Source organism: Varroa jacobsoni, unplaced genomic scaffold (assembly GCF_002532875.2).
Source record: "Varroa jacobsoni isolate VJ856 unplaced genomic scaffold, vjacob_1.0 scaffold_1425, whole genome shotgun sequence".
NCBI lineage: Eukaryota > Metazoa > Arthropoda > Arachnida > Mesostigmata > Varroidae > Varroa > Varroa jacobsoni.
The window spans coordinates 31,450-57,905 of NW_019214327.1; the positions used below are offsets into that span (position 1 = coordinate 31,450).

Here is a 26,456-nt window from a genome sequence, read left to right on the forward strand (position 1 = left end):
GTTGTTACGTAAGGAGAATGAGTCAGGGTATTCGTTGGATGTAACTGAAATCGGATGAGAAAGTCCTAAAAGAGGAACATCCAAATATGCAATAAACTTTCAAAGATTCAAAACATGGACCTGGCTTCCCACGGATGACCCCTATCTGTGGAAAACGAGTAACATGTAAGGCCGTAATGGGTTGCTATGAAGGCGAAGTGACTAAAACGCAATATTAGTGTTTGGTAAGTAAAACCTTGGATAGAAACTGGAGAAAATAAATTTCCTATAGTTACTTATGATACACTAATAGCTAGTTAATTGTATTAATCGCTAAGCAGATATCCATCTTGAGCTTATATATCTTGAAACTAACTCTGACAGTATGGGTACGACTCTGGCTAACTCTACTTTTCGATACTAAGAATCGATACTAAACACTCGCTCACTTTCTGCAACCCTTTATTGCCTCCCATGTACCAAAACGATCTTTGCATACACTACCGTTGACGCCTACAATAACCGGATTATCACTTCATTTACTCACTGATCTTGCGTACCAACTTCCTAGTTAAGGTTTCTTAAGAAACTGCGACGTGGTACAACCAGCTGCTGGCATCTCATTAGTTGAAGCTCAACATGAAGGGTTTTCGAACATGCAAAAGAAGGGCGGTATATGCGCAGTGAAATTGCCCCTTATGGTTACCGGCAATCAACTGTGAGTAATTACATGGAAAAAAACATTTTCAACTACTTCTAATAACAATACGTTGTTTTTGGTAAAAGTCACTCAGATGCTGCTCACCAGACAGTCATGGGCCTCGATATCAGGGTGACTTTTGAATAGGAGATTAAAGAATTTACGACCTGGATTGACATCTGAGTTGCACCCCCCAAAAATCGACCTCCGATTCAGTTTAGGAAGCAACGTCTTTGGCAAGTCTTGGACATCAGCTTTAAAAAGTTTTTTAGGCAGGAGTGCTACCCTGTTTTTGGGAAAAGCATCGTAACTTCCGTTTACTAAAAAGGACAACGCTCAGATGCTAAGAACCATCGTGTTTCTGCTCGTAAGTCCCTATTTTGTGCTGTTATAAAGGGTATCGTTATAAAAAAAAAAAAAAGAAAAAACCTTTATTCGTCTAGTCTTTGGATCGCTTTTTGGAATCAATGGGTTCATTAGAGGGAGGTCAATCTGTGTTCAACTATTGGTACTCGCCTACAGTTGGGTAGTCTCTATAAAAGAACAAAATGCACTCTGTGGAGTGAATTTTGCTATTTAGTTTATTTTGACTTTTTTCTTGTTCTTTAAGTAGTGTACTGTGGCCCTTTAGTTTCGACAATATTTTCCCCCGGAATGGGTTTCAGAATTACTAACTGATATCGCGTCTACTTTAGAGTTTAATTTTTTGGGTCGGATTCTGCGGAGGCTCCGTTTGAAATACCACCGAGTTCTTGTCAAGGCCCTATTCTATACTCATTTAGCGAACATCTAAGAAAAATGCTTCTACTAAATAAATAGTGCATGCCAAGAACCAAAAAATCTGCACCAAAAGAAGTGACCTATTCACACAAAAATGTCCTGATATTAAGACTATTTAGGATGTCACTGTGCATTTCAAAAACGGTACTATATGTGTCGCTACATAACCACTTACATGTTATTTTTGACGCTGATGTCAGTTTCTGGGATCTTGTTGTTTAAATGTGTAGTTTTATATTACGTACTTTTATTTCACTGATCCGCAGGGTGAAGGTAGACTTTTATAGTGCCATTATCATTTCTAGATGGCTATATTGCTCAGAAATGTGGTCCCTATTTCGTAATACGGATCGAAAAAAAGGACGAAGATATGGATAGCCTACAATATGTTGAAGAAAATGACCTGCAGGCGCTCAATGATGTACATGATAACCTCGAGATTAAAAAAAACCTACGTAGTGTGTCCATTAAGGTTCCAAAAACCACTGTTAATAATTTTTTTCATTGAAAATGGCAAGATCAGTCGACAGGGAGCCCACTCTGTGTAATTATGACGTTATGGCTTTGTAAACCCCTTGAATAAAGAAGGCTTTGTATTTCCGTAGTTTCATCTTCAGCAACTTCAGTGCTATGTAAACTTTAAGAAGAGAATTTACAACAATATCTAGGTCGGCAATCGTACGTACTTCGGAAGTGAGTTACTCGTTCGGAGTATATACTCACAAATATGTTGACCACAAACAAAACTCCACACTTAGGCGTTGATAATAACATTTTGTTGTTATCTCACCATTTTGATACTACGTTGATAGAAAATTACAAAAAGTCGTCTCCTTTATTACCATCATTCATCAGTCATAATGATTTTCGTTAGACAATTTACGACTATTTGTCCGCACGCAGTCTAAAAGCTGTAACTTTTAAAAGCATTTATTAAATAGCAAAAGTGCACAAAACAACAGAAGAGCAACATAATTATTTCTACATCCCCGATGGACTTTTCCCCAAACAACTGAACTTTCCATTTACCTTGAACATTTTGTTGCATAAACAAGCTGCAGTCAATCTGGAGTTCAACACATGCGAGTAATAGAAATGTTAAACTTCAATTCGATCTTTATTACTATATATTATTATTATTGTTATGATTTTTTATGATTTTCTGATATTATTATTTTGGTGTCAGTTTGTCTAACTGTAATCGTAAGCACAATTGTAACCAGTATCCCTTAATCGTTAGTTGTATTTGGGTTAACAAAGATCGCGAACAAAAACTCGCGAAGAGATCTTAAAACTTTCAGTTTTTTCAGCATTCTACTTTACAATATCATTTAGCTGAACCGATTTATTCAGCCCCATTCTTTTCTTTATTTTCATATCTGAACTCTTCACAGTTTTAAAAATTTTTTATTTTAAACTTCTGAGTTACACTAAGTTTTAAGGTGGTGTATCTTTTTATAAAATCAATTTATTTTGCCATACAGAAATAATGCGGGTACATAATAACCGGTTAAATCTCTACCTAGGCATCGTTTTTATGTTTTACTTCTCATACCCTTAGCGGTTTGGCATTATTTTAGACGGCTGACTCCATTATAAAACACTGAATGTTTACGCTCAGATTCGCATGAACGCCACCGTGTGGTTTTAAATTAAGCAAGTAAACACGTTGCCCATTACGCTATTAGCGAAAAATTCGAGCTCGTTAAGGACGTCTTGTTATTCCTGTTGGACCTGACTAGCAAACGAGAAGATCAAATTATTCCTATTTTTACTTATCGTTTTCCAGATGCCATTGGCTACGCATCAAACGGTAATATATTGCGAAAAAGTGACTCAGAAGCTTTGAGGAAATTACTATCCTTTCTCTAGCCGGTTCAGGAATGCGTCGATATTCGTTGCTGTTATTATCTTTAGACCAACGACGATTTTGTAACTTTAGGTTAATCTTCGACTATTTCGTTTTTATTTAAAGTCAACTTCCACCGCTACGTTATTATCTTGAAAGTCTCGCCTATATGATAAGTCTAGTGAAAGTTTGGCGATAAAGTCGAGTTTAAAAAGTGTGTATTCTATTTCAAATAAGTATCACTAAGTAAGGATCACTTTGGTATATAAATTTATATCTACTACGCTTCTTCCTATAGAAGCATGCATTTTGATGATAGCTTTTAAACTGTTATTATAGCTTTCAAGAGGCATTATCTATATTAAAGGGTATATCTTGCTTTTGTACCATTAGACCTCGTTTCGCACTATCATTACTCATAAGTATTGCTAATTTGCTTATATTTTGCCTACACCTTTGAGAATTTTACATGTCAGATTTACGAATTTACGAATTATTGAAAAAACAGGTAAATCACAACTTAGACGACCTTAGCATTTTTCAATGTAAAAGCAAAAAAGTTCTAGATTTCCTTCTCCAATACTGGTGCATAGCTAGTACTTTAATGAAGACTAATGTTTTCTCAAAAATATTTTTATTTATTGACAAAAACTGATATCTTGCTGAACTAACTTATAGAAAGTGTTTCAATCTCAACCCCTAAAATGCACTACAACTAAATGGCTGTAGCCATCCGTGCTGAACCAAGCCTTACGCTGATATATTACCTCTATTTTTATCACTGCGCATACCTAGACCTTTTTTTCATTATTTACCGCTACACACTAACTAGCGACCTACCTTTTTTCATTCAAGTGTTCCATATCTTGTAAGATATTCTTGTAAGACTCTCCTGCCATTTTTTTACGATACAGTCTGCGCTGCATCGAGAATGTAGATCTGCTTTGTTTCGTTAGTTAGAACTAAATTTTTAATAGTCTAGTCACAATGTTATACCGAACTGTTCTCGTTAGCCCGTTCTAATTCTCTTAATTTCTTTGAACTGATTTTTCCGAACCGGTCGCTTTGTTATCATTCAGTTGTCATTATCCTCATTTAACTGTTTCCGTCGTCCTTGAGTCACTTGCGTAGAGGTTAGTTAATAAAGCAGTAATTTTCAACACCAAGAACGCAACACATGCTCCTACCAAAAGAAGAGAATATTGTTTTAAGGGAAATTCAATCCTTTGTTTTTTTAGATCTCTAAAATAAAGAACTTTCATTTTTGAATTTAAGCACTGGTAAAACAATCATCCAAAGATGCCGTGTTCTTTCCACCACAGTTGTTTTTTGTGAAAAGGTTAGTATTCACGAATCAAATTCATAGAAGTCAGTCAATAAGTTGGTGAGTTTTTGATTGTTCCGAAAATAATGTACTGCACATATCTACATTCATAATGGATATTTTGTACCATTACAAAAGCTGTCCATGATACTATGATAGTTAGATAGGTCTAAATAAAAACAATAACAACGTTTTTAAAGTAATTAAAAATGTAAAAAACTATTTACTCGCGGATGAGAATTCAAAAGATGGCCGAAGCTCAAGCAGCATTGTTTAAGTCAGTTGCTCTACTTGGGTTTGTGCACGCTTTTTAAGGAAATCAAAAGTACTTCATGAATCAAGTATTCCACAAATTTTCAAGCATCTTTAATCAAGTTGGTTGTTTGAGGTGTGTACGTTAGTTCCACCCCTTAGCCAAAAGGCATTTGAAACATTAATCCAATAACGTTCGAACTATAAGTGACGTTTACTTATTAAAAAATACTCAGCCGAGTCGGAGTACTTGATTTGACACAGATTGTTTGTGAGTTCTGTCCGGCTTTAAAGCAAAATACAAGTTGATTTAAAAAAAAAACCTTTAAAAGGTCCCTTTGAAGAAATTTATCTGCCATTTCGTAGGTTCTTCTATCAACTGCTCTTTTTATCACGTTTAGTTATTTTCTCTGCGTGAAAAAATCCCCGGAATCATTTCTTTTTTTTTAGAAATAACATCAAGGACTTAGTCCCATTAGGTCTTGAAGAGAGGTGTTTCTGCACCAGACCTATAAAACGATACGCCAGCTATGCAAGTTATTAAATTTTATATTAAAAAAAAGTATTATATTTTCTTTATTATCTTATTTTCCTAATTGTTAGTTAGAGATTAGAATCAGCGTAACGTAACGTTGACAACACGCTCAAATAAATGGGTATTAAACACCTACGACGCTACCGCTTTTGCTTCCCTTGAGATTAAGCAATTAACGAGTTGTTTGCCAATTGCTCATTCTGTTAAGATCCTTGTGTTGGCTTATTAGCGTATTAGCTTATTATTATATTATTATAAATAAAACTAAATCGACCCTGCGTCTAGAAGGATCCTGGCTTGGTCACTAGTGTTCATTTGTCCAACGTGTATTGATTTTCATTGATAACTACACAACTTTCCTAGAAAAATCGGTTCTAACTTAGCATTCACTAAAATTTCCAAAAAGTATTCAAGAAGTATACTTTGCGAAATTAATTTGTACTTAAAGTAGTAGCGGTATGATCCATACCTATGATACAACATATAAACGAATAAACGATAATCGCATTACACGAAAGCATTTTATCGTATACAAATATTTAATGAGCGACCAGGTAGCACTCAAACAAATACTAAGTTCCATAAGTATGCGAATAGTAGCAAGTTGAAAAATGCCGCGAAGCTATACAAAATGATATGCAAGTTTTCGTTTAATATGTTGTTACGTATTATGCTTAAATCAAAGCCACAGAAACGTGATAGTTGGCCGAAAAGAATATTGTATTTTAAAGAAGTTAAGAACTGGTTCACATACTACAAACAGATTCAATAAACGATATTTTCCACTATACTTTTTATTTATTATATTCAGCGTGAGTAAGCAGAGCATAAAAGCTAATTAATAATAACAGTAGAAGAATTAAATGTACATGCACTTCATTACCGCGAGCCCTACCTCTGCTTCGACGTTCGATATGTCCATCGAATATCGAAGCGATATGTCTGTTGAAATGACTATGTGAAAGAGGGAACGAGTTTTCCATACCAATTCAAAGCTTATCGTAGTAGCCATTGAGCTTGTTGCTGAGCTTAAGCCATTCCTTACAGTAAGATGCCCTGAAATGCGAACTTCGTAAAAGCAAACGGACAAGCCAATCTCCAGTAAAGACAAATATTAGTGGATGGCATATTTGGCTTTGAACGTACAATGTAAACGACGCAGTCTTTTCTTGACGGTATAATATTTACAGGTAAAAATATTTTCAGTATATAGGTATATATATATATATATATATATATATTTGTTTCTAATTTACGTTCTTTTCACCACGAATGCTTACTATTCCATCATGGTCGTGACAGTTGCTAAAATTATAAATCTAAACTATATACTGGTAAGTTTAATATTCTATGTGCAGATACGATAGGACATAAGGACGTATACGCTTATCAGTGTCATTAAGTGATTTAACATCGACTATCGAATATATTATTAGCCCTTTGCACACAAAATGCAGCTTACACGGCTACAAAAAACCCATTCAGAATATTCCACGACCAGGGAATAGGGTTAATTGTAACATGAATAATGTCAAATCAAATACATGCAAATTGTATAGCAGCACACGAAACTATTATTCCTTTGGATTTGGAGTGTGACGGTTCAACCCAGTTTGCATATCGTTTGGAAGTGGAAAGACTACCCTACAATGCTGATGTCTTCTACTACTAGATCCACATCTAGTAGTCTCCACGCAGGTTATTCATAATGAAACTTGGCGGCTCTAATCTCTTCTAATCAAGCTTGGATATATGGAACCTCATGACATATATCTCTTGTAACATCGTATCCCACTTCTCAGCCGTTTTGAAATGGCCACGTAGCCCCATCTGGAATATCATAGCTGTCTTAGTATTGTTTTTGCAACGCTCTACGATGCAGTTTAGCTTTGTATTTATAGCAGAAAATCACCTGATAAGATCAAAAGGCTATATCTCGCGATAATTATGTCATGACTCACTCTAATCGTTCCATTGACGAGTGCACCGAAACAAGTGCAGTGTATATCAGTACATGACCAACAGCGATTTGCATTGTATGTGTTGAAACGATTTGCACTTTCTGTGGAACTGACTACTCACTGGGAGGTACTTCGCGCATATTTTTAGGGTCACGCTTGTCCTAGCGACATGTAGGCATACCTCAGATTGTTATTTATCATTTAATGTATTAAGGCGATCTTAATCGTGATCCAAAGTGGCGTATTTCTTGGGCGACCGGCAATTTTTTGTATTAGTACATGAGTTCTATCAATATTTGAAATTATTGATGCATGATATTTAATTGCTTTTATTAATGATACAATAATTTTCTGTTGGTCGCCCTGCTCTCGCTTCTTGAGCGCTTTATTCTTTGCATTAAAAAAAAACTCACCGTAGACGTTCAGTATATTTGTTCTTTACTCCCATGTGTGTCAAGCGCATTTTTCGTGATGTTTGAAACACCACCTTTTTTTTTTATATCCAGTATTTGATTTAGATAACAATTTAAACAGAGCTTCTACCTTGAGGTCGCTACTGGCGGATTGCGAAATCGAGGTTGAGTTTTGATTCGCCTGTTTTGCAATACCCCTCGCATTTTGATTGTTCGACTTCATGAATGAATTCGTAATATAAATGTCTTCACGCGCATTTTTCTCACTGTGCCGTTTGCAGGTCACTATGTTGGCGATTACAAAGCTCGCATCATTTGTTTCGCCTTCGTCCAATAAGACGTACTGTGCGAGCGTCGCAACCTTTATTGACTGTAAAGTTAACTTACCGACCAATGGAGGAACCTGCGACTAATGTAACGAAGTGCTTTGGTCATCTGCAAGCAGTTGTTGAAAAAAAAGTGTTTCTTCAAAAATGCTTACGGTTCTCCGGGCTGTGTTCACGCAGTCGGCGATCCCATCGCTATAGTTTCGAACGGACTACCTAACTGCGGATTTACGTAGCTGGTAAGGCCTAGAGAATCAGAGATAAAATCGAAACAAGATCCACCTGGGCAGCCATTCTCTCGACAATTTTGAATAATAGGAAACAATAATTCGGAAACTAGGCCCCGCGCTCAGTGAATTCAACGAAACTGCATCAAACATGTGTCACGTACATTCACCACATGAAGTTCCACTGCACAACCTGTTTTTGTAAAACGTCTCTCAGCCCCGAAAGTTAGCCGCAATTTGGATGTCAGACGATGCCGCTAAACTAGCGGATCAACCAGGATGCAACTCTAAAAACCTATGGGCTTCATTTTGAGAATTCACCCTTGAACCTCAGTATCTCAAACATAGTTTTTTTTATAGATTTTTGACCTTTTACTATTACATTATTTATCTTGCACGAATGTACCCCTTAGGCTCTATATGAAAAATTTAATAAAAGTTCAAAGCTTCTTGCTAGAATGCATGCCTTCTTCATCTAGCCGAACCGCCTAAACCCTGCTCACTCTCAAAATTCAGTCACACGTCAGAAAGTAAACAAGCATACTGTCGCGATATCATACTGAGGAATGAAGATACGACTCGAAAGTCAATCGTCAGTGAATTATTAAACCGTCTGTGTAGTAAAAAGAAGGGGTGGTAAGTTAATGTAACAGTAGTGCCGATGCGAAGCTTAAATGAACTTGCTTCCTTATGTGACACTTATATATATTTAACTTAAAAAGAAGCCCACTGTGATCTGTCTTCGGAATGTACCGCAGCGTGTTTATGGTGGCCGAGAAGCCATCGCTAGCTCAGTCACTAGCGAATATATTATCAAATGGCAGCTGCAAAACGCGCAAGACGATCAATGGCGCCTGTTCTGTACATGAGTGGTCCGGATCTTTCTTAGGCTCGAACGGAGCGCGCTTCAAAATGACAGCTGTGTGCGGGCACATCATGACAACTGATTTTCCCTGTATATATAACCATTGGGATAGAGTGGATCCCGCTGAACTATTTCTTATACCTGTAGAAAAGAAAGAAGCGTCTCCAAAATTGCAAATGCCAAGGATGCTTGCTAAAGAAGCTACTAATTGTGACACGGTGGTTTTGTGGCTTGATTGTGACAAAGAAGGCGAAAATATATGCTTCGAAATATTGGATGCAATCCAGGGAAGCATCAAACGAGGAGCATCGATTTTCCGAGCAAGGTTTAGTTCTATTACGGAGAAGGATGTCAAAGCCGCGATGAACAACCTCGGCAAGCCGAATGAGAACGAGGCACGATCAGTGGACGCACGCCAAGAGCTCGACCTGCGAATCGGCTGTGCTTTCACGCGCTTCCAAACTAAATATTTTCAAAATAAATATGGAAACCTTGACTCATCACTTATTTCGTATGGCCCTTGCCAAACACCAACGCTCGGATTTTGTGTTGAACGTCATGACAAAATCCAGTCATTTAAACCGGAAAACTACTGGGTACTTAGCGTGCAAGTAAGGCTTTACCTCATTAGTGTATGGTATAATGCAAGCTAGATTGCTTACAAATAATAATCGGCATGAATTTGTGAACATGCATGCAGCTACGTTTATACTGATCGTTTAAGCCACAAACAAGAAATACCATCGATTGTTCGCTAAAGAAAAGGCTCAGTTATTACACCAATCGGTTTTTAGCTTTTGCAGTATGGTAAGTTTTCATTCATTAGAATATTTTTCACATGCTTAAGTGGACTTCAGTACTTCGTGCTTTGTGTATCAAGTTTTTTCCTGAATTCCTTTATACAATATGTTGCTTTGTTTTAAAACACTAGCTTAGGACGTTCAAAGTAAAATTTAAATACTATCGACCAATACCTGGGTGAGTTTCAGATATTATTAAGCTTTCTTCAGTTTTATGTTTAACACACACACATAATGTTGGCCCCTACTAATTTAAAACAATGGATGCCTAATGTTGATTCAAAAGTATTGTCATTAATGTTCACATTTTTTCTACTGTGTTATTTAAGGTGAAGCTCCCCAATGGCAGCATAGTGGTTCCTGAGTGGGACAGGGGCCGTATCTTCGACCAGGAAGTGGCTTGCCTGTGTTTGACTATGGCTAAGGTGTCACAACATGCAAAGGTGCTATCAGTTCAAAATAATGATAGAAGCAAGCAGAGACCTCTGGCGTTGAACACAATCGAACTGATGCGTGCAGCCAGCGCAGGACTCGGAATGGGTCCCCATCACGCTATGCTTTTAGCGGAGAAATTATATATGCAAGGCTACATATCATATCCACGTACTGAAACGACGTCGTACCCAGAAAACATGGACCTAAGAGGAACCGTGATTATGTTAAAAAATGTCAACGATGTGTCAAGCTATGTGCAGCAGTTGCTAACGCAAGGCATAAATAAACCGCGCAAGGGTACCGATGTAGGTGATCATCCTCCAATCACCCCCACTCGAGCTGCCAATAGGGGAGATTTGGATGGCGAAAGCTGGCGTCTCTATGAATACATCGTAGCACACTTTCTTGGTACATTAAGCAAGGACCTAAAGTATCGCCATTTGCAAGCAGAACTTCAGATCGGATCAGAGCATTTCACGTTAACTACGAAAAAGACTACTGATCCTGGCTATACGGCTATTATGACTTGGCAGTCAGTGTCCTCAGATGGCGCAGACTCACAGTTTAATTTAACACCGGGTTCACAGCTTGAGGTCGTTTCGATTAAGTTAGACGACAAACAAACATCTCCACCAGACTACCTGACGGAATCTGAGCTGATTGGCCTTATGGACAAACACGGGATTGGCACGGACGCTAGTATCTCTACTCACATTAACAACATTTGTCAACGTCATTACGTTACGATTGAAAGCGGCCGAAAACTCAAGCCCACTAACCTTGGAATCGTGTTAATCCACGGTTATCAGACTATAGATAAGGACCTTTGCCTACCGTGGATGAGAGCGGCTGTAGAGGAACAGCTGAACTTAATTGCTACAGGTCATGCTAACTTTGATGCCGTTTTGCGACACACGTTAACAGTGTTTCAACTTAAATTCCACTACTTTGTAGCTACAATGCCTGCTATGGACGGTCTCTTGGAATGTACATTTAGTCCGCTTAGCGCATCAGGCAAGCCGATCTCACGCTGCGGCAAATGCAGGCGATACATGAAGTTAGTAAACAGCAAACCGACCCGGTTGCATTGCCCAGCTTGCGATGAGACGCTCTCCCTTCCGCAAAATGGTGGGGTACGCATGTTTCGGGAACTAAAATGTCCCCTGGACGAGTATGAATTATTGCAATGGTCGGGTGGAATCAGGTGCAAGTCATTTATTTTCTGCCCATATTGCTATAATCACCCCCCTTTCAGGGATACTAAAAAGAACTCTGGTTGCAACGCCTGTACGCATCCTACCTGCCCGCATAGTATGATGTCGAACGGTATCTGTGGATGCCCTGAATGTGCAGCCGGCGTACTCGTTCTTGATCCAGCATCCGCACCGAAGTGGAAAATTGCCTGTAATCGCTGCGAAGTTCTTGTCAGCTGTTTTGAGGATGCTTGTCGTGTTACCGTCGAAGAAGAGCGATGTGAGACTTGTGATTCCCAGGTAGTGTTTTACTCCTTAACTTATGTCTTATATCTGCAGGCGAACGTGCATTCGGATACTATTTTTTTTCGACTGTTTGTCTGTCGACTGTTGTCGAATTCTGTCCTGTTTCGACATAATTAACAAGGGAAGGTCACTAACTTACGCACACTACCTGTGTTCTCAATTTTGTCTGGGTTGCGGAATCAGTTCTGCAAGTGCGTAATTATCAGATCGCTTATCTTGCAATCGAGGAATTCCAACATGAATTTTTTGAAAACTATATGAAAAGAAAAAAAAATTATATCTATATATATATATATATAATTTTTTTCGATGGATGTTGATTTTGGTACTTCTCACACACTAAAGAAGACGTGAGAAGTACCAAAATCAACATCTATCGAAAAAAAAATCTAAAAAAAAATGCTAAACTAATATTTTTTCATTGAAAAAATCTTAATGTTTAGCAAAGTCAAATAATTTCATATGATTCTCCGTAATCTTTTACTGTGGCACAATCCTACAATTAAATAAAAACAGCAATCTTGTTTGATGTAAAAATGCTACACATACAATATGATCCGTTGTAAAGCTATGTAGTAGTGCCCAGCGGTGTTGTTCAAGCAATTCAACAAAGCGCCAGTGCCCTAAAATTGTTTACCGAATGGTTTCCTTGTAGTTGCTAGTCTTCGTTGTTTACAAGACAAACCTTTGTCGGTAGCAAAGAAACGTGATCATTGCCGTCTTATTATACTTTTTTTCCAATTCAGTTGTACAGTCAGCTCTGTCCCATCAGTCTCTAATAACCAGTACCGATAATACACCTTTTGGCTTCAACATGTTTGCCGAGTAGCAGGAACACAGCAGAATAATTAAGCAAGCATATTTTCACTCTTCGGGCGCATAAATTTAGGCGTGGAATGCTAGTATCTATAGATAACAAAATAAATAACAAAATCTAAAAATTGTTGCTTTCTTGGTGAGTTGAGATTATTGCCGAAATATGCAATGTTATTTTACAACTAATTTCTACAAGTTCTGCCTATGCGATTTATTAAGTAATATCATTGGACTGACTATTTTTTTGAAAAATACTTCACATAGTCATATCAATTTATCTAAGTGGTTCTGATTAAGAGCCAAAAAACAAATCTGCACAATGGTCTTTTTCTTTGTAAAATCTTTATTATTTTATACGACAGAATGAGGTTAATGCGACAAACCTGTAACTAAATCGTTTTTATGCAGTTAATGAGGAGGTCGACTAAGTTAGGCTTTTTTTACAAGTCATCATATCTGCTAAACTTCAATTATATCAATGATGGCGGCTAAAGGAATCGTTTATGTTTGGCTATAGCGTTATAGTATCAAATTTTCCGTTATTTGATATTCCGTTGACAAGTTAACAGAACGGCAACGCAGTCGTTGACCATTCTGTCGCTCCGTGTTCAATGCGGCGTATTGTTAAAGATTAAAATTGTAACTGAATAATTTTTCATTATTGTGAATTGCTTGCGGCTATGTAAATTATGGTAAAGGAATTTGGCAATCTCCAAGCTTCCTTGTGTAAATAAAACTTGAACTTTATCAAAGATCCATTCAAAAACTTCAGTGTGGAAAGTAATGTTTTGACAAAAATTACCTCTTACGCCGAAAAACTTATATCCTTTTTATAAAGCCAATTTATAACCATATATAATCGGTCTAAATTTATGAAATGTTTTTGAAAAATGGTTCTGTAATTCTGGCATGCGATTATTTTTAATACCTAACCTTTTTCGGTAAAGCAGGTAAATATAACGTTGACATAATTTCACCTTTCAGGTCGTGACTGTTGAATATAAAAGCCTTGAGCGCACTCGACTTAGTGGAGCTTTGCAGGAAGCCACAGGTTGCGTATTTTGTGATCCAGTACTGACCCCGTTGGTGGAAAAAAAAATGGCGTTGAAACCACGCATTATTCGCAATCGACCCTCACGACCCGCTGGCTCTAAAGGAAAATCTAAAAAAAAACCAAAACCCAAAGACAAGATGGCGCAGCTTGCCGCTTACTTTGTCTAGCGCCCCAATTGTAGAGAATATTCTTAAAACAATAGAGATCTCCCAACGAAGATTTACGATGTAACATCGGAAAATTAGTAATTATTTCTTTTTTTTTTGTGGGAATTTAAATTATTATAACATCATCACAAAGTTGGTCTACTCTAAAGATAAAAGTTCCACCGAATGATCACACGTAAACAGTCTATTCGTCTTGAATGACTTAGAACTGACCAGAATCGCTGACCGAATCCTGAGTAATTAAGCTAAATTTATATAGTTGACCACATAGCGAATTCGAGCTAGCTCTATTTTCCCTATCGTCGAAAATATTATTACATTTAAGCGAAAACCCTATTGTGGCTACAGAGTTTATATAAAAAAGAAAAACATTAATTTATTATGCATAACATAAGTAGAACGTGTCTGTTATTAAGAGTTAGCTGTATGTAAAGTGCCGATCAAAAATTTTTCACCGTTTGCAATGTTGACATGCCAGAGTCCTAAAACCATGCTGAACATACAGAATCACACTATGCCTTCATACATCACTAATTAAACGGTGACGTAGGTGGCGCGCTAGTAGTGTCCTTATAGACAAAGGCTTATTTCTCCGCCAAAATACCAAATAGTTTCGAAATTTTGCATTTTTGGAGCACCCGAATTTACCGTGACTCACAAGTCCGACTACCAGTAGGTCTGTGGATTTATTAAACAAAGTCGTAACACGCAGTTTCTTCGAACGAAGATAACCAGTGACTGTTCGGGTGGAAGCCTGCTGTAAAGGTCATACTTCTGTATATATGATATACTACGAGTCTAAAAAAGCATGTATTTCTGAGTATACATCTGTATATGGTGGCGTTTGTAGCGTTTTCGGTTTAGACGTTATCCGGAGGATTGAAGCATACCAATGCGAGTGCCTTATATATACCATTTTAAGAAAATAACAAACGTCCTTACAAAGTAATAGGTTTTCCAAAAGTTCAATAGCTTAAAACACTCAATATGTCTAGTCACTGAGTATCTTTGCACGTGGGAGTTCCGTTTGATAAAACTGTTTGGTAGGTCCACAGATCTAAACGCAGGACAAAATGTATGTACCAGATTGCATACTGGTGCTGCGAGTATACAAGAAATGGGATGATGGAGTTCGGTCTTTTGGGTAAGGGGTAAAACATATGGTGTTATTTATGATCATGATACACAAAAAAGCGTTTTACTATTCACCAAGTAAAAATAAAACCGATGGGGCAAAATATAATTGTATTGATTTCTATGCAGCATGTCTTTACCTCATTTAAGTTAGACTCAAATATATATTATTCCTTTTTCGTTGGTACCAAATTCATTATGCAAAAACGGCTCTCTCTTTCCCTTTATATATATCGCTGTTAAAACTAGTGCTAAGTGTCACCTATTGCTATTTTTTCGGCAACTGATACCTCCCTATTGATTCTTTCTACTATTTATTTCTACTATTGATTCTTTAGACTGCATTATGTAGCTATTCCAGTATCATCAATACTCGCTGCTTGCATTACGTTCGGGCATATATCGCAACGTATGGCCCTGTATTTTCGCATTCATTAGTGCTTTCGAGTAGTGGCGACCCTATAGTGTGTAGTGCAAGTCTGTTTATGTTGTCATTCGTAGCTAATGATGTAGTAGATCATTTACTTTGAAACGTGATAACGTACTTTTTCACTTCTTTATAGGTTAACCTACAACTTTATAATATAATAATAAAGATAAGTATAATTTCTGACTTCCTGCCATTTAAAGGTAACTTATTCTTTCTGCAGCCATAAAAGCCAGAGGTTTAAGAGTTCACGAAGCCCATAAGCAATTTTAACACGTTCGGATTTGAATAATTTTCTAACGTCAGTATTTAAAAAAATAACAATTAAAAAAATAACAATCATGATTTTTTTTAATCGTTAATAGCATACTTTAGCAGTTTTTGTAAGTAAGAATCTAAAGCCGGTGATAATACCTGCATTAGACAATCATAAGTTTTCGCAACTGTACATCTGTTTTAGGGTAATGTCCTGCCGGTTTAGTTGCATCCAGCCATCGTTTGCAGTCACCGTAAAAGATAAATTTTTCATAGTAGATCTGCAATTCGAATGAATTGTATCGTGAAGCAAAGGGAAGTAAGCGTCTTCTCGTTCTGTTTGGCCATCATTCAAATTATGCTCGCCTATTTGTTAAATATTTTTATCACCGAGGTGGACAAATATGCTATTCTTTTTATATATCCCAAACCTAAGTGCTAACTCCAAAGCATTTTGGGATGGGTATACTTCCATTACAGTTCTTAAATTGTTGTTATGCACCTTCGCAGAAATATTAGATTTTCGAGTATTAAATTTCTTTTCCGAAATATTTTTAACAAACCCTCAAGGTGTTTCTAGTCGTAAAACCTTAACTTGCTTTATATGGCTGTTTATACTGCAGATAGTCATACATAATCCTAATGCATTATTTGATTAAAAATGAGCTCACTATGTTACATCGTCACAAACGTCCTAATTCTTCTATATATTAAAACAGATTGGCTAAACTTTTTCGTTCGCTGGCATGAACGAGCACTTTAGAGCCATTCTTACCCCTATATAGCCCTATACGTGTATTTATTCATATATGTTATACTATGTTATTTCACCGATGGCGATATATATACACATGGAGAGAAAGGGAGAGCTTGTTGTTCGTATATATGTATATAATCTTTAACTGCTCAACAAATCTGTTGAAAGCACACATGGTTAGCATATTTTGTTTAGACCTTTCTGCGCTTGACACTGACATATATTCGTTAAATTCAATATAAAATGCTTTATATAACGTAATGTATTATGTAATATATATGTCTGAATACAAAAAAAAATGGAATACAAACATTTTCATAATTTCTTTCTGTACCTAAATTTTTCGTTAATTTTTTCCTTCTAGTTGGTCAGGCTTATGATATGAATAGTTTTTGAAAAAAAATTCTCTAAGGACACTTCTTTAAAGAGTAAAAAAGTGGCTTAACATTAGCGAACTCTACATTACAAATTGATTGACGCTTTTCAGTTTATCTAAGGTCATACAAAACAGAAAATGTTAAAGGAAGCATATACATTGCAGTATCTCGTATACTATGTTTTATATTGATAACCTTCATAAAGATAATGAAATACGTTAACCTAGCGATCTTGCAGGTAGAACTTCGATTTGTATACGATAGAATTTCATATTAGATGAATTCAGAAATACCAAGAGAGTAAATTTAGGACTTTTGCTTTCATCGAAATTATTACATACTGCAGCAAAATAGTATGAGAGATGTTTCAAAAATGGCCTTTACATACAACTTTTTGGCAGTCGCCTTGGCCAAATAGTACTAAAGTGCAAAGTAAAATAAAAAAACACGATACCGTTTGCAGTGGGATAAAAAACACGGGCTAGTCTCTAAATATCTCGAGTTTTACGTCCGGTACCACCGTTACGCATTTCGTCAGACGGGTAGCTCCCAGCACGAAACAAAGAGTGCCCACGTACGGATTCCTGGTTTACTACAGACAAACATGTTACCCATCACGTCATCACCAAGACTCTCTCAGAAAATAGAACTAATTATGTTTAGTGGTTCAAAAGAAATCTAGCAATTCCAAAATTACTTTATAAAAACACGATTCTGCCCCAAAAAGGTCTGAACACTTTGAAGATAAAATCGGCAGCTTGCTTTTTGAAACTGCTTATATCAAATACGCAACACAGAGAGTAACCAGGGCATCAGATTAATGCCGAAATCTCATGGTCAAGAGGCAAGACCAAACAGAGTACTATCCACTTCAATGGCAAACTCAGTTGCTCTTTATGCAGTACCAATATGGCAACAATGAGTGAAAAAAGAATCAACAAGAGTAGATCCACGCATACCGAAAAGCAAATTACCTTGAAAGATGAAAGGACCTTCAAAACAGCTCTCCTCGAGACTGCAATAACGATTGGTGGTTTGATATCCTCGGAATTACAACTCGCAAGAGAGAACGAAGAAATTGCAAAACCGCTTTTCGGAATAAGTTCGTATTTAAGTAGTAAGGAGCGTGTAGTAATCCGTAAAACATCATTGCCAAAACAGCCAACCTTTTTTACTACAGACATTGCGACTAACTATGGAAATACGCAACGACAAGTTTTTTCGTGGTTCAAATGTTAAGGTCACAGTTTCTTTAGACCATATTAACATTAAATCGGAAAAGCGGGGGTGAGGATAACTGCGACGTGTGTGTGTATGAGTCCGAGGCCTTAAGAAATAACTGTCGAATGAGCTAGAAGGTATGCTTGAGCCATACTACTGAGTAAACAAAATGTTAGAGACGAGATAGAACTGGAGATGCTTTTGTAACAGTAATATTAAAAATTAAAATCATTGACAAAATGCGATCAGTGCAAATATGGATTGATATAAATGTCTTGTCTCTTCGTCTTATTATTCTTTATTAATATGTGTTTAAGGAAAAAAAGTGATGCGTACCTCCGGTTTTTCAGTCCTGTACCCCACACCAATAAACGCTGGGGGAAGTGAAGTTTTAGTAAGTAGAGCTATTGGATACGAATGCCTTTGCAGTAGCATAGAGGGACCCACTTCTCCCGACGTGGGAGTCCATTTGATGTCGCGGCAGTGTTATTACAAGGGTGATGGTAGAGAGGGTCCGCTAGTTTTAATCCTAGAAGCAAACAGAAAGGAAATAACTCCAGTATAATTGAGGGAAGTTAGTCATAATAAAAAAAAATGGAAAAGAATTTCAATTTATCCATCTCTGAAACCATCTATTAATACTGATGACGAATTCTTAATTAAGATTTTAACGACCGATGTAGAAATTGTACTTTCAGATGCAGTTTATTTTCAAAAATAATTATTTTGTTAATTTCGTTTTAATATCGAATACTGAGAGAAAAGAGATAATTGTAATACAGTTATCAAATTCGCTTTTTAAAAAAATGAACACCTAACAGAACTAAACATATAAATGTCAAACGAGTTATTTTCTTCCAGATAGATGCGTGCAATGCCAGTAATGCGTGACGAAGTTTAAGAAGCTTCGTTGAAAGAGAAAGAGCCTCGGGAAATCGCTCAGGCTCTACTAACCAAAAATAATGGCCAACATTTTTGTGCCCCTATATATGAGGTCACTGTACTTAACAACGCAGTGTAAAAGTAAACCACATATTTATTTTGAAAGAACAACGCAGTGTAAAAGTAAACCACATATTTATTTTGAAAGCGGCAAACGAGGTCAGTGATACAGGAGCATATATAGTAGCCAGACCCCGATACTAAGAAACCATAATAATAACTCGCTCTTTGTGCGTACAGATAATAGCAAATCGCCTCAAAAGTATATTCACTTACGCGACTTCGCTGCAAACGTTTGCAAAGAATTCACTTGTGGGATTAACAAACGAGTATCTTTTAGTAAATCGCAGTTTTTGTTCCTAGACCTAAGACTATAAAGGCTTCAAACCTATTAATGAGTGCAGATAGCGCTCAATATCCTTCCCCTATTCGGGCATTTTCTGAAGAATATCACAACTAGTTTTAAGCGCATCTTTTAGCACCTCGTCTTTCGGCTTCTTAGGATTAGTATCGAGACCTTTATTAGCTTCGTTCTTTTGGGTGCTCTTTTTATGACATACTTCTTGTACTGATAAGTTAAAAACTGTTGTTCTTTTCCATAAAATATGGACTCGTGTATGTCACGGATTATTTGCAGTTTTTTTTTAACCAAGCATTGGAGCAAAAGCGCTTTCGTATGCGAGAGGCTGCTGCCCCTCAGCCAATGCCGGCTGCGCTAAAATGACGATCATCACGTTACTTTTTTTATCGAAACTTTTGCCTGGGGCGCCTAGCAATTTAATAAGATTTTCACGGTTGGCGTAAGGCAATATGAAAGAACTACATGCGTACCACTGCCATTTAATTACAAACATAACCGCTTTCCCCTTCCAGCCCCTTTTACAACCTCTCTACGGTCGTAACAAATATCTACATCCTAGCTCACATTTGTCAACTAATCCTCTTGTGAAATTTTTGCATTGTTTGATTTAACGATCAGTTCCAAATCGATTTTCTTCTGTGCCGTTGTTACTCTTACTTGAAATGCCCTAGTACCGTTCATAGGCTCCTTCTTTACATTTGACGCTTTGGCTTCAACTTGTCGTTAGACAAGCCATCGTGGTGGCGATGTGGCCTTCGACATTGCAGATGTAGCATTCTTTTTTTGTGTTGCAGTTTTATGCGTTCTGCCTAACTGTCAAACATCTATAGCAGTGTTCACCTTCAGATCTCTATCGTAGTAAATCCGAATTAATGGCCCACCATCAGACGGTTTAAGTGACACTACACATCATAAGCTCGGTAGGTGGGTTAAGTTATTCGTACAATTTTATTTCTATAGCGAGTAGCACCCGTCGCAGAGCTTGTCTGTCGTGGTGTCCTTATCTAGGAGTTTGGCCTTCATTGAGAGCAGTAGGTCCGCTCAGACCTGTCCGCCTAGGTTACCTTTTGCTCCGATTTTTCAAATTAAAGTACAACGCGAGGTTTCCGTTTTTGGCCTTAGTATATATTTATTTATATGGATATCTAGATTGCCCGGGTGAATAACTTCCTCAAGGATTTGTTGCATGTCTGTACAACATGCTTGTCCTTCGGCCATGCCTCGTACTTTCGTCGTTTACCTTTACTTTCCCCTTGGTCTGGTCGTTCCTTCTGCCATTTATTTTCATATAAACGCTCGGCAGCTAGCAGATTAAAGAGTATAGCAGTTTCCCAGGTGATCATCCCTGCTTCTTGGAGCTAATTTGCCTCCTAGGAAACGAACGATAGGAGCCTTCATGTAGCTTTCGTGATAAACAGTAGCCTGACGGGCTCGGTTGGCGTTTAAATAAGCCCATTTCACAAAAACGTAATTTCTAGCTATGACTATGGCCACTTTACCCACGGGAAAAGGGCGAAGCTCTTAAGTCGGATTATGCTTGGTACTTTTGTTCGTTCTATCATCCACTATGCATTTTTGATTAACAAAAATTACCTACATCGTATTTTTTTCTAACATTCTCCAATGAGCCACTTCCACCCTCTTACAAACTTTTCCCATGGACTTCTGCCTAACTAGACGTATTCTTGTTTAAAGTAATATTTGAATCAATATTAGCACAAGGCCCAAGCATGCAGGGTCCAGGATTTGGTGGATGAAAGTCAAACAGTATCTGACATATGCCTTAACATTAAAGTCTGCACAACGCATGCGCCCACAATCTCCTTAAAAAAGTATGGCACTCTCATTAGGTGATGTCATCTTCTTCCTTCATATCCAGTGATAGGTCTACTTTCCAGCAAGTTTTGTGCAACACTATAGAACGTGGCCGCTTGTTCTGCCACTGATAACTGCTTCTATCGGTTATTCCTTCTTCTCAATACTCTTTTACGTTTCCTTTATGAAATAGCGCGTTTGTTATCTTATTGGTATCTTCGGCTGTTTTTTTTTTATTTCTTCCTGGCTATCAGGGACACACAGAATTGTTAAGCTGTAGATAGCCGAATTAGCTAGCATAGGTTTACAATTAGAGGAAATCGTCCCTTTCGGCTGCTGTGCTTCTTAGCCAATAGCCTCTCCTTGGCAACCTTTTTGGGCGCTATCCTCATTCTCTTCTTTTTCAGCACTTTTCTGTAGTTTTTTTGTTCTTTCCTTTGTTTTTGGAGTAGTTTTATCAGGTGGCTAATGTGATGTGCTGTAGACTATAAGTAACCGAACTCTGTGATGAATAACGAAACTAGTGATTGTGTCAGGAATCGCTTTGAATAAAAATTGGCAGGAATAGATGCCGAAAAACAGTATGAGTTATTATTAGACAGAAACGCGTATCACATGCCGATTAGCTTATTCAGTATTGAAGGCATATAAACTTCAGACAGTTAAGCAGACGTCGCAAGCCAAATCGCTTTCTTTTTTTCCCATCTTTTTTTTTTAGGACATGCATTGCAAATACTTGATACAACAATATTTAGTTTTTCTCCCTAGTCATGTCAAACTCCCACTTTTGTGTACAAACTGTTTTTCTGTATGGTTCAGTATGTATTTCAATGTATATTATGTATATTTGCAGTTTGTGGAAAGAATAATTAATGAAAAAAATTGTATTGCCATACGTACGTAAAGGCACACCACACAGGGTTCATAGTAGTCTCCGAAACGGCTCGGGAGTTGAGTGTTGTGAAGCACTTTACGCGGAGTGCCGCCTAAAGAAAATATTTTTCAATCAGATATTAGTTAAGATTTCGACAGTCAGTGAAAAATAAGACAATTGTGCAACCCATAGGGATATTGCTCGGAGGACTTTACGACTTCTGTACTAAAAGAGGCTCTTGGACAGAAACCACCAGATAAAGTGTTGGTGATGAAAAAATATTTAATAAGGGACTGCCACAGCATGGCTAAAATTTCTAAAATCGTAGATTCAGTGTTATTACCATAATTTAGTAGCCACGATATACAAATCAGTAGGCTGCTGGTTAGCTAAAAAACACGAGCTGCTATTGCAGCCGTTGTTTGGTGCAAAAGTATGTATCGCTTAACAGCCATTCATGTAAATAGACACTTAAAACTTTGGCTGTAAAGATTTAAGTGATTTGTGAGCTAGCAGAAACTAAAAGAGCTCTAAAAATTTTGCGAGGCATTTGACAGTTAGGAAGTTTGCTATTTCTCAATTAGAATATGTCTTGAAAGTTAGATCTGAAATATGTGGTTTACAAATGAGTGCATGTTTTTCCTAAAATATGTGATATTACAGACAAACCAAGACCACTGTTGGAAACATAGGTGCTTCCGAGCCCGCCCAATCGTTGTTGGCATCGGCTATCTGGATTCATCTTGTTATAATAACAATAGCTGTAAATTTTCGTGTATGTAGAAACGAATCTTGGCATATATACTTATTCTTTTGCTGCTCCACAAGTCGCTGTCGGCCAAGTGAGATATTCGTTTAAATAAACCAGAGTCATCAAAGAAGCGAGTTTTCACGCCCTGGGTTGACTTATAGCACGAAACAAAATGTGTCTATGTTATGTTTGTAATCTAGCCCACCACGTGTCCATATGTTTAGTAAACAAATGCGCTGTTATTGCACAATGATAAAACCGGCATGTCTCGATATAATCCAAGCAAAGGACTTTCGTAACCAAGTTTCTAATCCGGCGATTCTGCAACGAACAATGGTATAACGAATAAATAAAGAATTTGAATATTCTCTGCTTGTACACACTGCAAAGGCCTATGAACAACAGCGGTACCTTTGATATCTCCGGGCTGAAATTCGTGCACTGTAAACAATGCATGTCAACAAATCGTAGTTTTATTTATTTTTAAGTCATAAAAACATATAAGTATATACGGGAAAGGTTTGTAGAGGACAACGACACATCAGAACGATAGAGTGTGTAATCTTGGTATTGGAGTATTAGATAGGAGGTAGCAAATTCGTTCCAGCAGGTCACAAATGAATCCTTAAAGAGCATGACCACCAAGCATCGGAGAAAGAAAACGGAGCAAGTACCTCGAAGTGCTCATAAATTGAAAACCAACAATGAAACATACAACGAACATTAGATAGGAACCCACCAGTTGATTTTTGTCTGCACCTGTTACCTTGAGTCTTGCAAAAAAATACTAATGGTCCGTATCGAGACAGAAACCTTGATTGCTCTTTGCCGATCTTTGCTATAATAATATTGAGAAGCAACTGCTCAGTCTGCATAAATATGTCATATATATATTCTGTATAAGAAAAAGTTCATACGAGTACAATTATTTTATAAGTACTCAATATAATTGTAATAAAGTAGTCTGAGTAGAACTAAGGATTATAAACGTATTGAATATATACATTAGTAATGATTTTTTTAATACATTTTTTTAACACAAATTTAAATTTAATGCGGCTCACAGTAAATAGGCCACAAAGCAAAAGCTCTCGTAATATATGTAAATGTTAAAAGCTGCAGAAATCAGTTTCCGAGATAAAAAAAAATAAACGATTGTCTATACCAATCGACCTACTGTAAAGTCCATATACTATGGTTTCCATAATAGCCGAGAGCATGGGAATCGGCAAAGTGGGAGAACATGCGATTTAACCTTCATAACTGGTAACAAGTTAAGTATGCTTAGCAAGTACATATCAGTACCGTTTATGAAAAACGAATTAGTGCTTTGTAAGTAGTTAATAAACATAAACATGTATGATTCCAATTTGCTTGCGTGAGCTAGAGAAGCTTTTACGTAAAAATAATATTCTTGCAATGGCGGAACTCGAAGATTTTATTTTAAGTAAAACCACGGTATTGTTTGATATTATAGTCGTTGTTCTATTCAAAATACTATGATACAGCAAATATGTTCGCATGTAATGAATTTGAACGCGGTATTTTGATTAATTCTGCACCGAGCCTTCTATGACTTATAAGAGCTTCGGCGACCAAATACAGGTTCCACTATTTCTGTTGTACTTGAGCATTTTAGGTTGAGTACTATATTTCATTAATGTGTTGCAGATGTATCGTAGAAACTTGTTGGATTAATCATGGACCTTTTAGAAACTATTTCATCACCACCAATCCAGCAGAAGGTTTGTTCCTTATTTTAGTTATTTTTCAGCAGTAGAACGTAACTAGCTTTTCAAAGTCTTACGACATAAAAAAATACTTCACTTTGTTTTAGGACCTTCACAATTAAAGTCATGAGGGATTCAAACTAGTGTTTTGCTTCTAGATTTAGCTTACTAAAAATGCTATATTTAGCTCACTAAAAATGCTTATAACACGACGTGGCTTGTAAGAAGTTTTATAGATAACTAAGTTTGTTTAGCGCAATGTCTTTGTTGATTGCTCATCTTCAACAAATTAATTTTATTAGTATATCCCAATTAAATTTGGAAGAGACCGTAAGGGAAGGGAAGCAACGATTTTCTCTTAATACAGTAAGGTAGTTATGAAGTTTTAAAAGCACTAAGCGCTTGGTAGAATACTACTGAATATGCTTTTAAATGAGATATCTCTATTGAAGTCCGCAGCTTATCGATCGATCCGTTTTTCATAATCTCACTTTTTTCTCTCACAACTTGATAGCCTAAAGAATAAAAAAATAAATAGATGTACTTTGCCGGTGTACAAAACCTTCGAATTTCACCAAACACAGATCGGGACCTTCTTTAAAAGGAGAATAGGTTTAGCGTTGCCTTTAACTGTTCATCCTGTAGCTACTTGTTTCTTTCCCTGTTCCATCAAGATACCCTTGCTCAACGTCTATAACAACCAGGCGTAGGAATCTATCATCGTGAGTGTTGTTCTCTGCTAGGCTAAGATTCTGCAAGAAGCAAAGCTGCATATCCTTATGTTTTTTTACAAAATTTGTGAGGTATCTATGTTACTATTTTTGTAAAATTATATATATTCAAAATACCTGATGACAGTTCAGTGTTCATAGCTTATCTTTTGGGATTTCATTGGCTTTAGATATCGCACGGAAATGAAGTGCATCCACGAGGTTCAAGGTGCCATCTTTGAATTTCGCAAACCTCTCTTAGTAGTCTTTGGTCTGACGGGGTTCTCGTTTTACGCGTCAGTACAGTGCCGCAGTAACTTTTTTGACCGGGGCAAAGGACGAAATAAAATGAAGCCAAACGTACTTTATTTACCCAACACATCTATTAAAAATCTGAAATCGACAAAAAAATTGGTTTGCCATGTAACAAAATTATTGTTGATTTATATGGGAGAGTAATAGTGCTTTCGAGTGGTCCTCTAAAGTAAAAAAATAAATGAAAAGTAAACGTGAATTAAATATCTGAAGAACCGCCAATTTAATACAAAAAAGTTGTTGATGCGGCGGACTAAGCGGCCAGCTTCTGGTCGAAAAAGGATTTGGAAAATTGGATTCCGCCAACAACAAAAAAAAATACTACATCAGTTTTCAATAAAAAGTTATATGTGACGTAAAATATAAATCATAAGCACTAGCTGTTGGAAAAATTAGGTCAATTTGGTGCTCCCAGTACATGTCTTTCATTTTGTAATCACTGAAAATCAATTGATGGGTGAACGCCGATTAAAATATCTGAAATATACTGAAATATCTGAAATATCTGAAAATATAACTTGCTTACTTTCCTTTGATGATTAGTAGAATAAACCGTCAAGAGTGGGGCAACTTCTCGTTAAATTTCTCACTTATAAAAACCAGTCAACCATAAAAACCAGCTTATATACAAATTATCTTCTTAAGGTATTCATTTTATTACAAATGTGGATCAATATATTTATGTACGTTAAAATATAATAAAATGTTGCTAATTATTGAAGGGCAAAAATATGCTGAGTTAGTTCTACTGACTATATCATTATTTGCCTCAAACAGCATCTATTAATCCCATATTAAGCGAATC

General features: G+C 36.9%; 2 protein-coding genes and 1 long non-coding RNA gene across 13 annotated transcripts in view; 2 read left to right on the forward strand and 1 right to left on the reverse strand.

Moving 5' to 3' along the window:
* Positions 1-8,871: 8,871 nt before the first annotated feature.
* Positions 8,872-15,225, forward strand: Top3beta (DNA topoisomerase 3-beta). 2 transcript variants are annotated; one of them, XM_022849864.2, is made up of 3 exons: positions 8,872-9,822; positions 10,341-11,939; positions 13,746-15,225. In XM_022849864.2, exons 1-3 carry the CDS (start codon positions 9,094-9,096, stop codon positions 13,980-13,982), a joined length of 2,565 nt encoding a protein of 854 aa, XP_022705599.1. In that variant the 5' UTR covers positions 8,872-9,093; the 3' UTR covers positions 13,983-15,225. The 2 variants fall into 2 exon arrangements, with proteins under 2 accessions (XP_022705599.1, XP_022705600.1); XM_022849865.2 differs by having other exon boundaries at positions 8,872-9,807.
* LOC111269940 (uncharacterized) lies at positions 13,834-25,606 on the reverse strand. Of its 5 annotated transcripts, XR_002686009.2 has the most exons (5): positions 22,951-24,048; positions 22,172-22,257; positions 18,490-18,682; positions 17,387-17,524; positions 13,838-13,923 (listed from the first exon to the last, which is right to left on the reverse strand). It is a non-coding gene; the product is annotated as an uncharacterized LOC111269940 (long non-coding RNA). The 5 variants fall into 5 exon arrangements; XR_015314735.1 differs by lacking the exons at positions 17,387-17,524; positions 22,951-24,048 and adding an exon at positions 25,475-25,606 and having other exon boundaries at positions 13,834-13,923; XR_002686010.2 differs by lacking the exons at positions 17,387-17,524; positions 22,951-24,048 and adding an exon at positions 24,202-24,241 and having other exon boundaries at positions 13,834-13,923.
* The window catches only part of LOC111269937 (uncharacterized), a 143,948-nt gene continuing 142,004 nt past the window's right edge, over positions 24,513-26,456 (forward strand). For all 6 annotated transcript variants that reach the window (XR_002686007.2, XR_002686006.2, XM_022849859.2 and 3 more), the window contains exon 1: positions 24,513-24,641. Coding sequence is in view for 3 of the 6 variants with exons in the window: in XM_022849859.2 (XP_022705594.1) it covers positions 24,597-24,641 (45 nt within the window). In the remaining 3 variants the exon portion in view is untranslated. The remainder of the gene's footprint in view (positions 24,642-26,456) is intronic.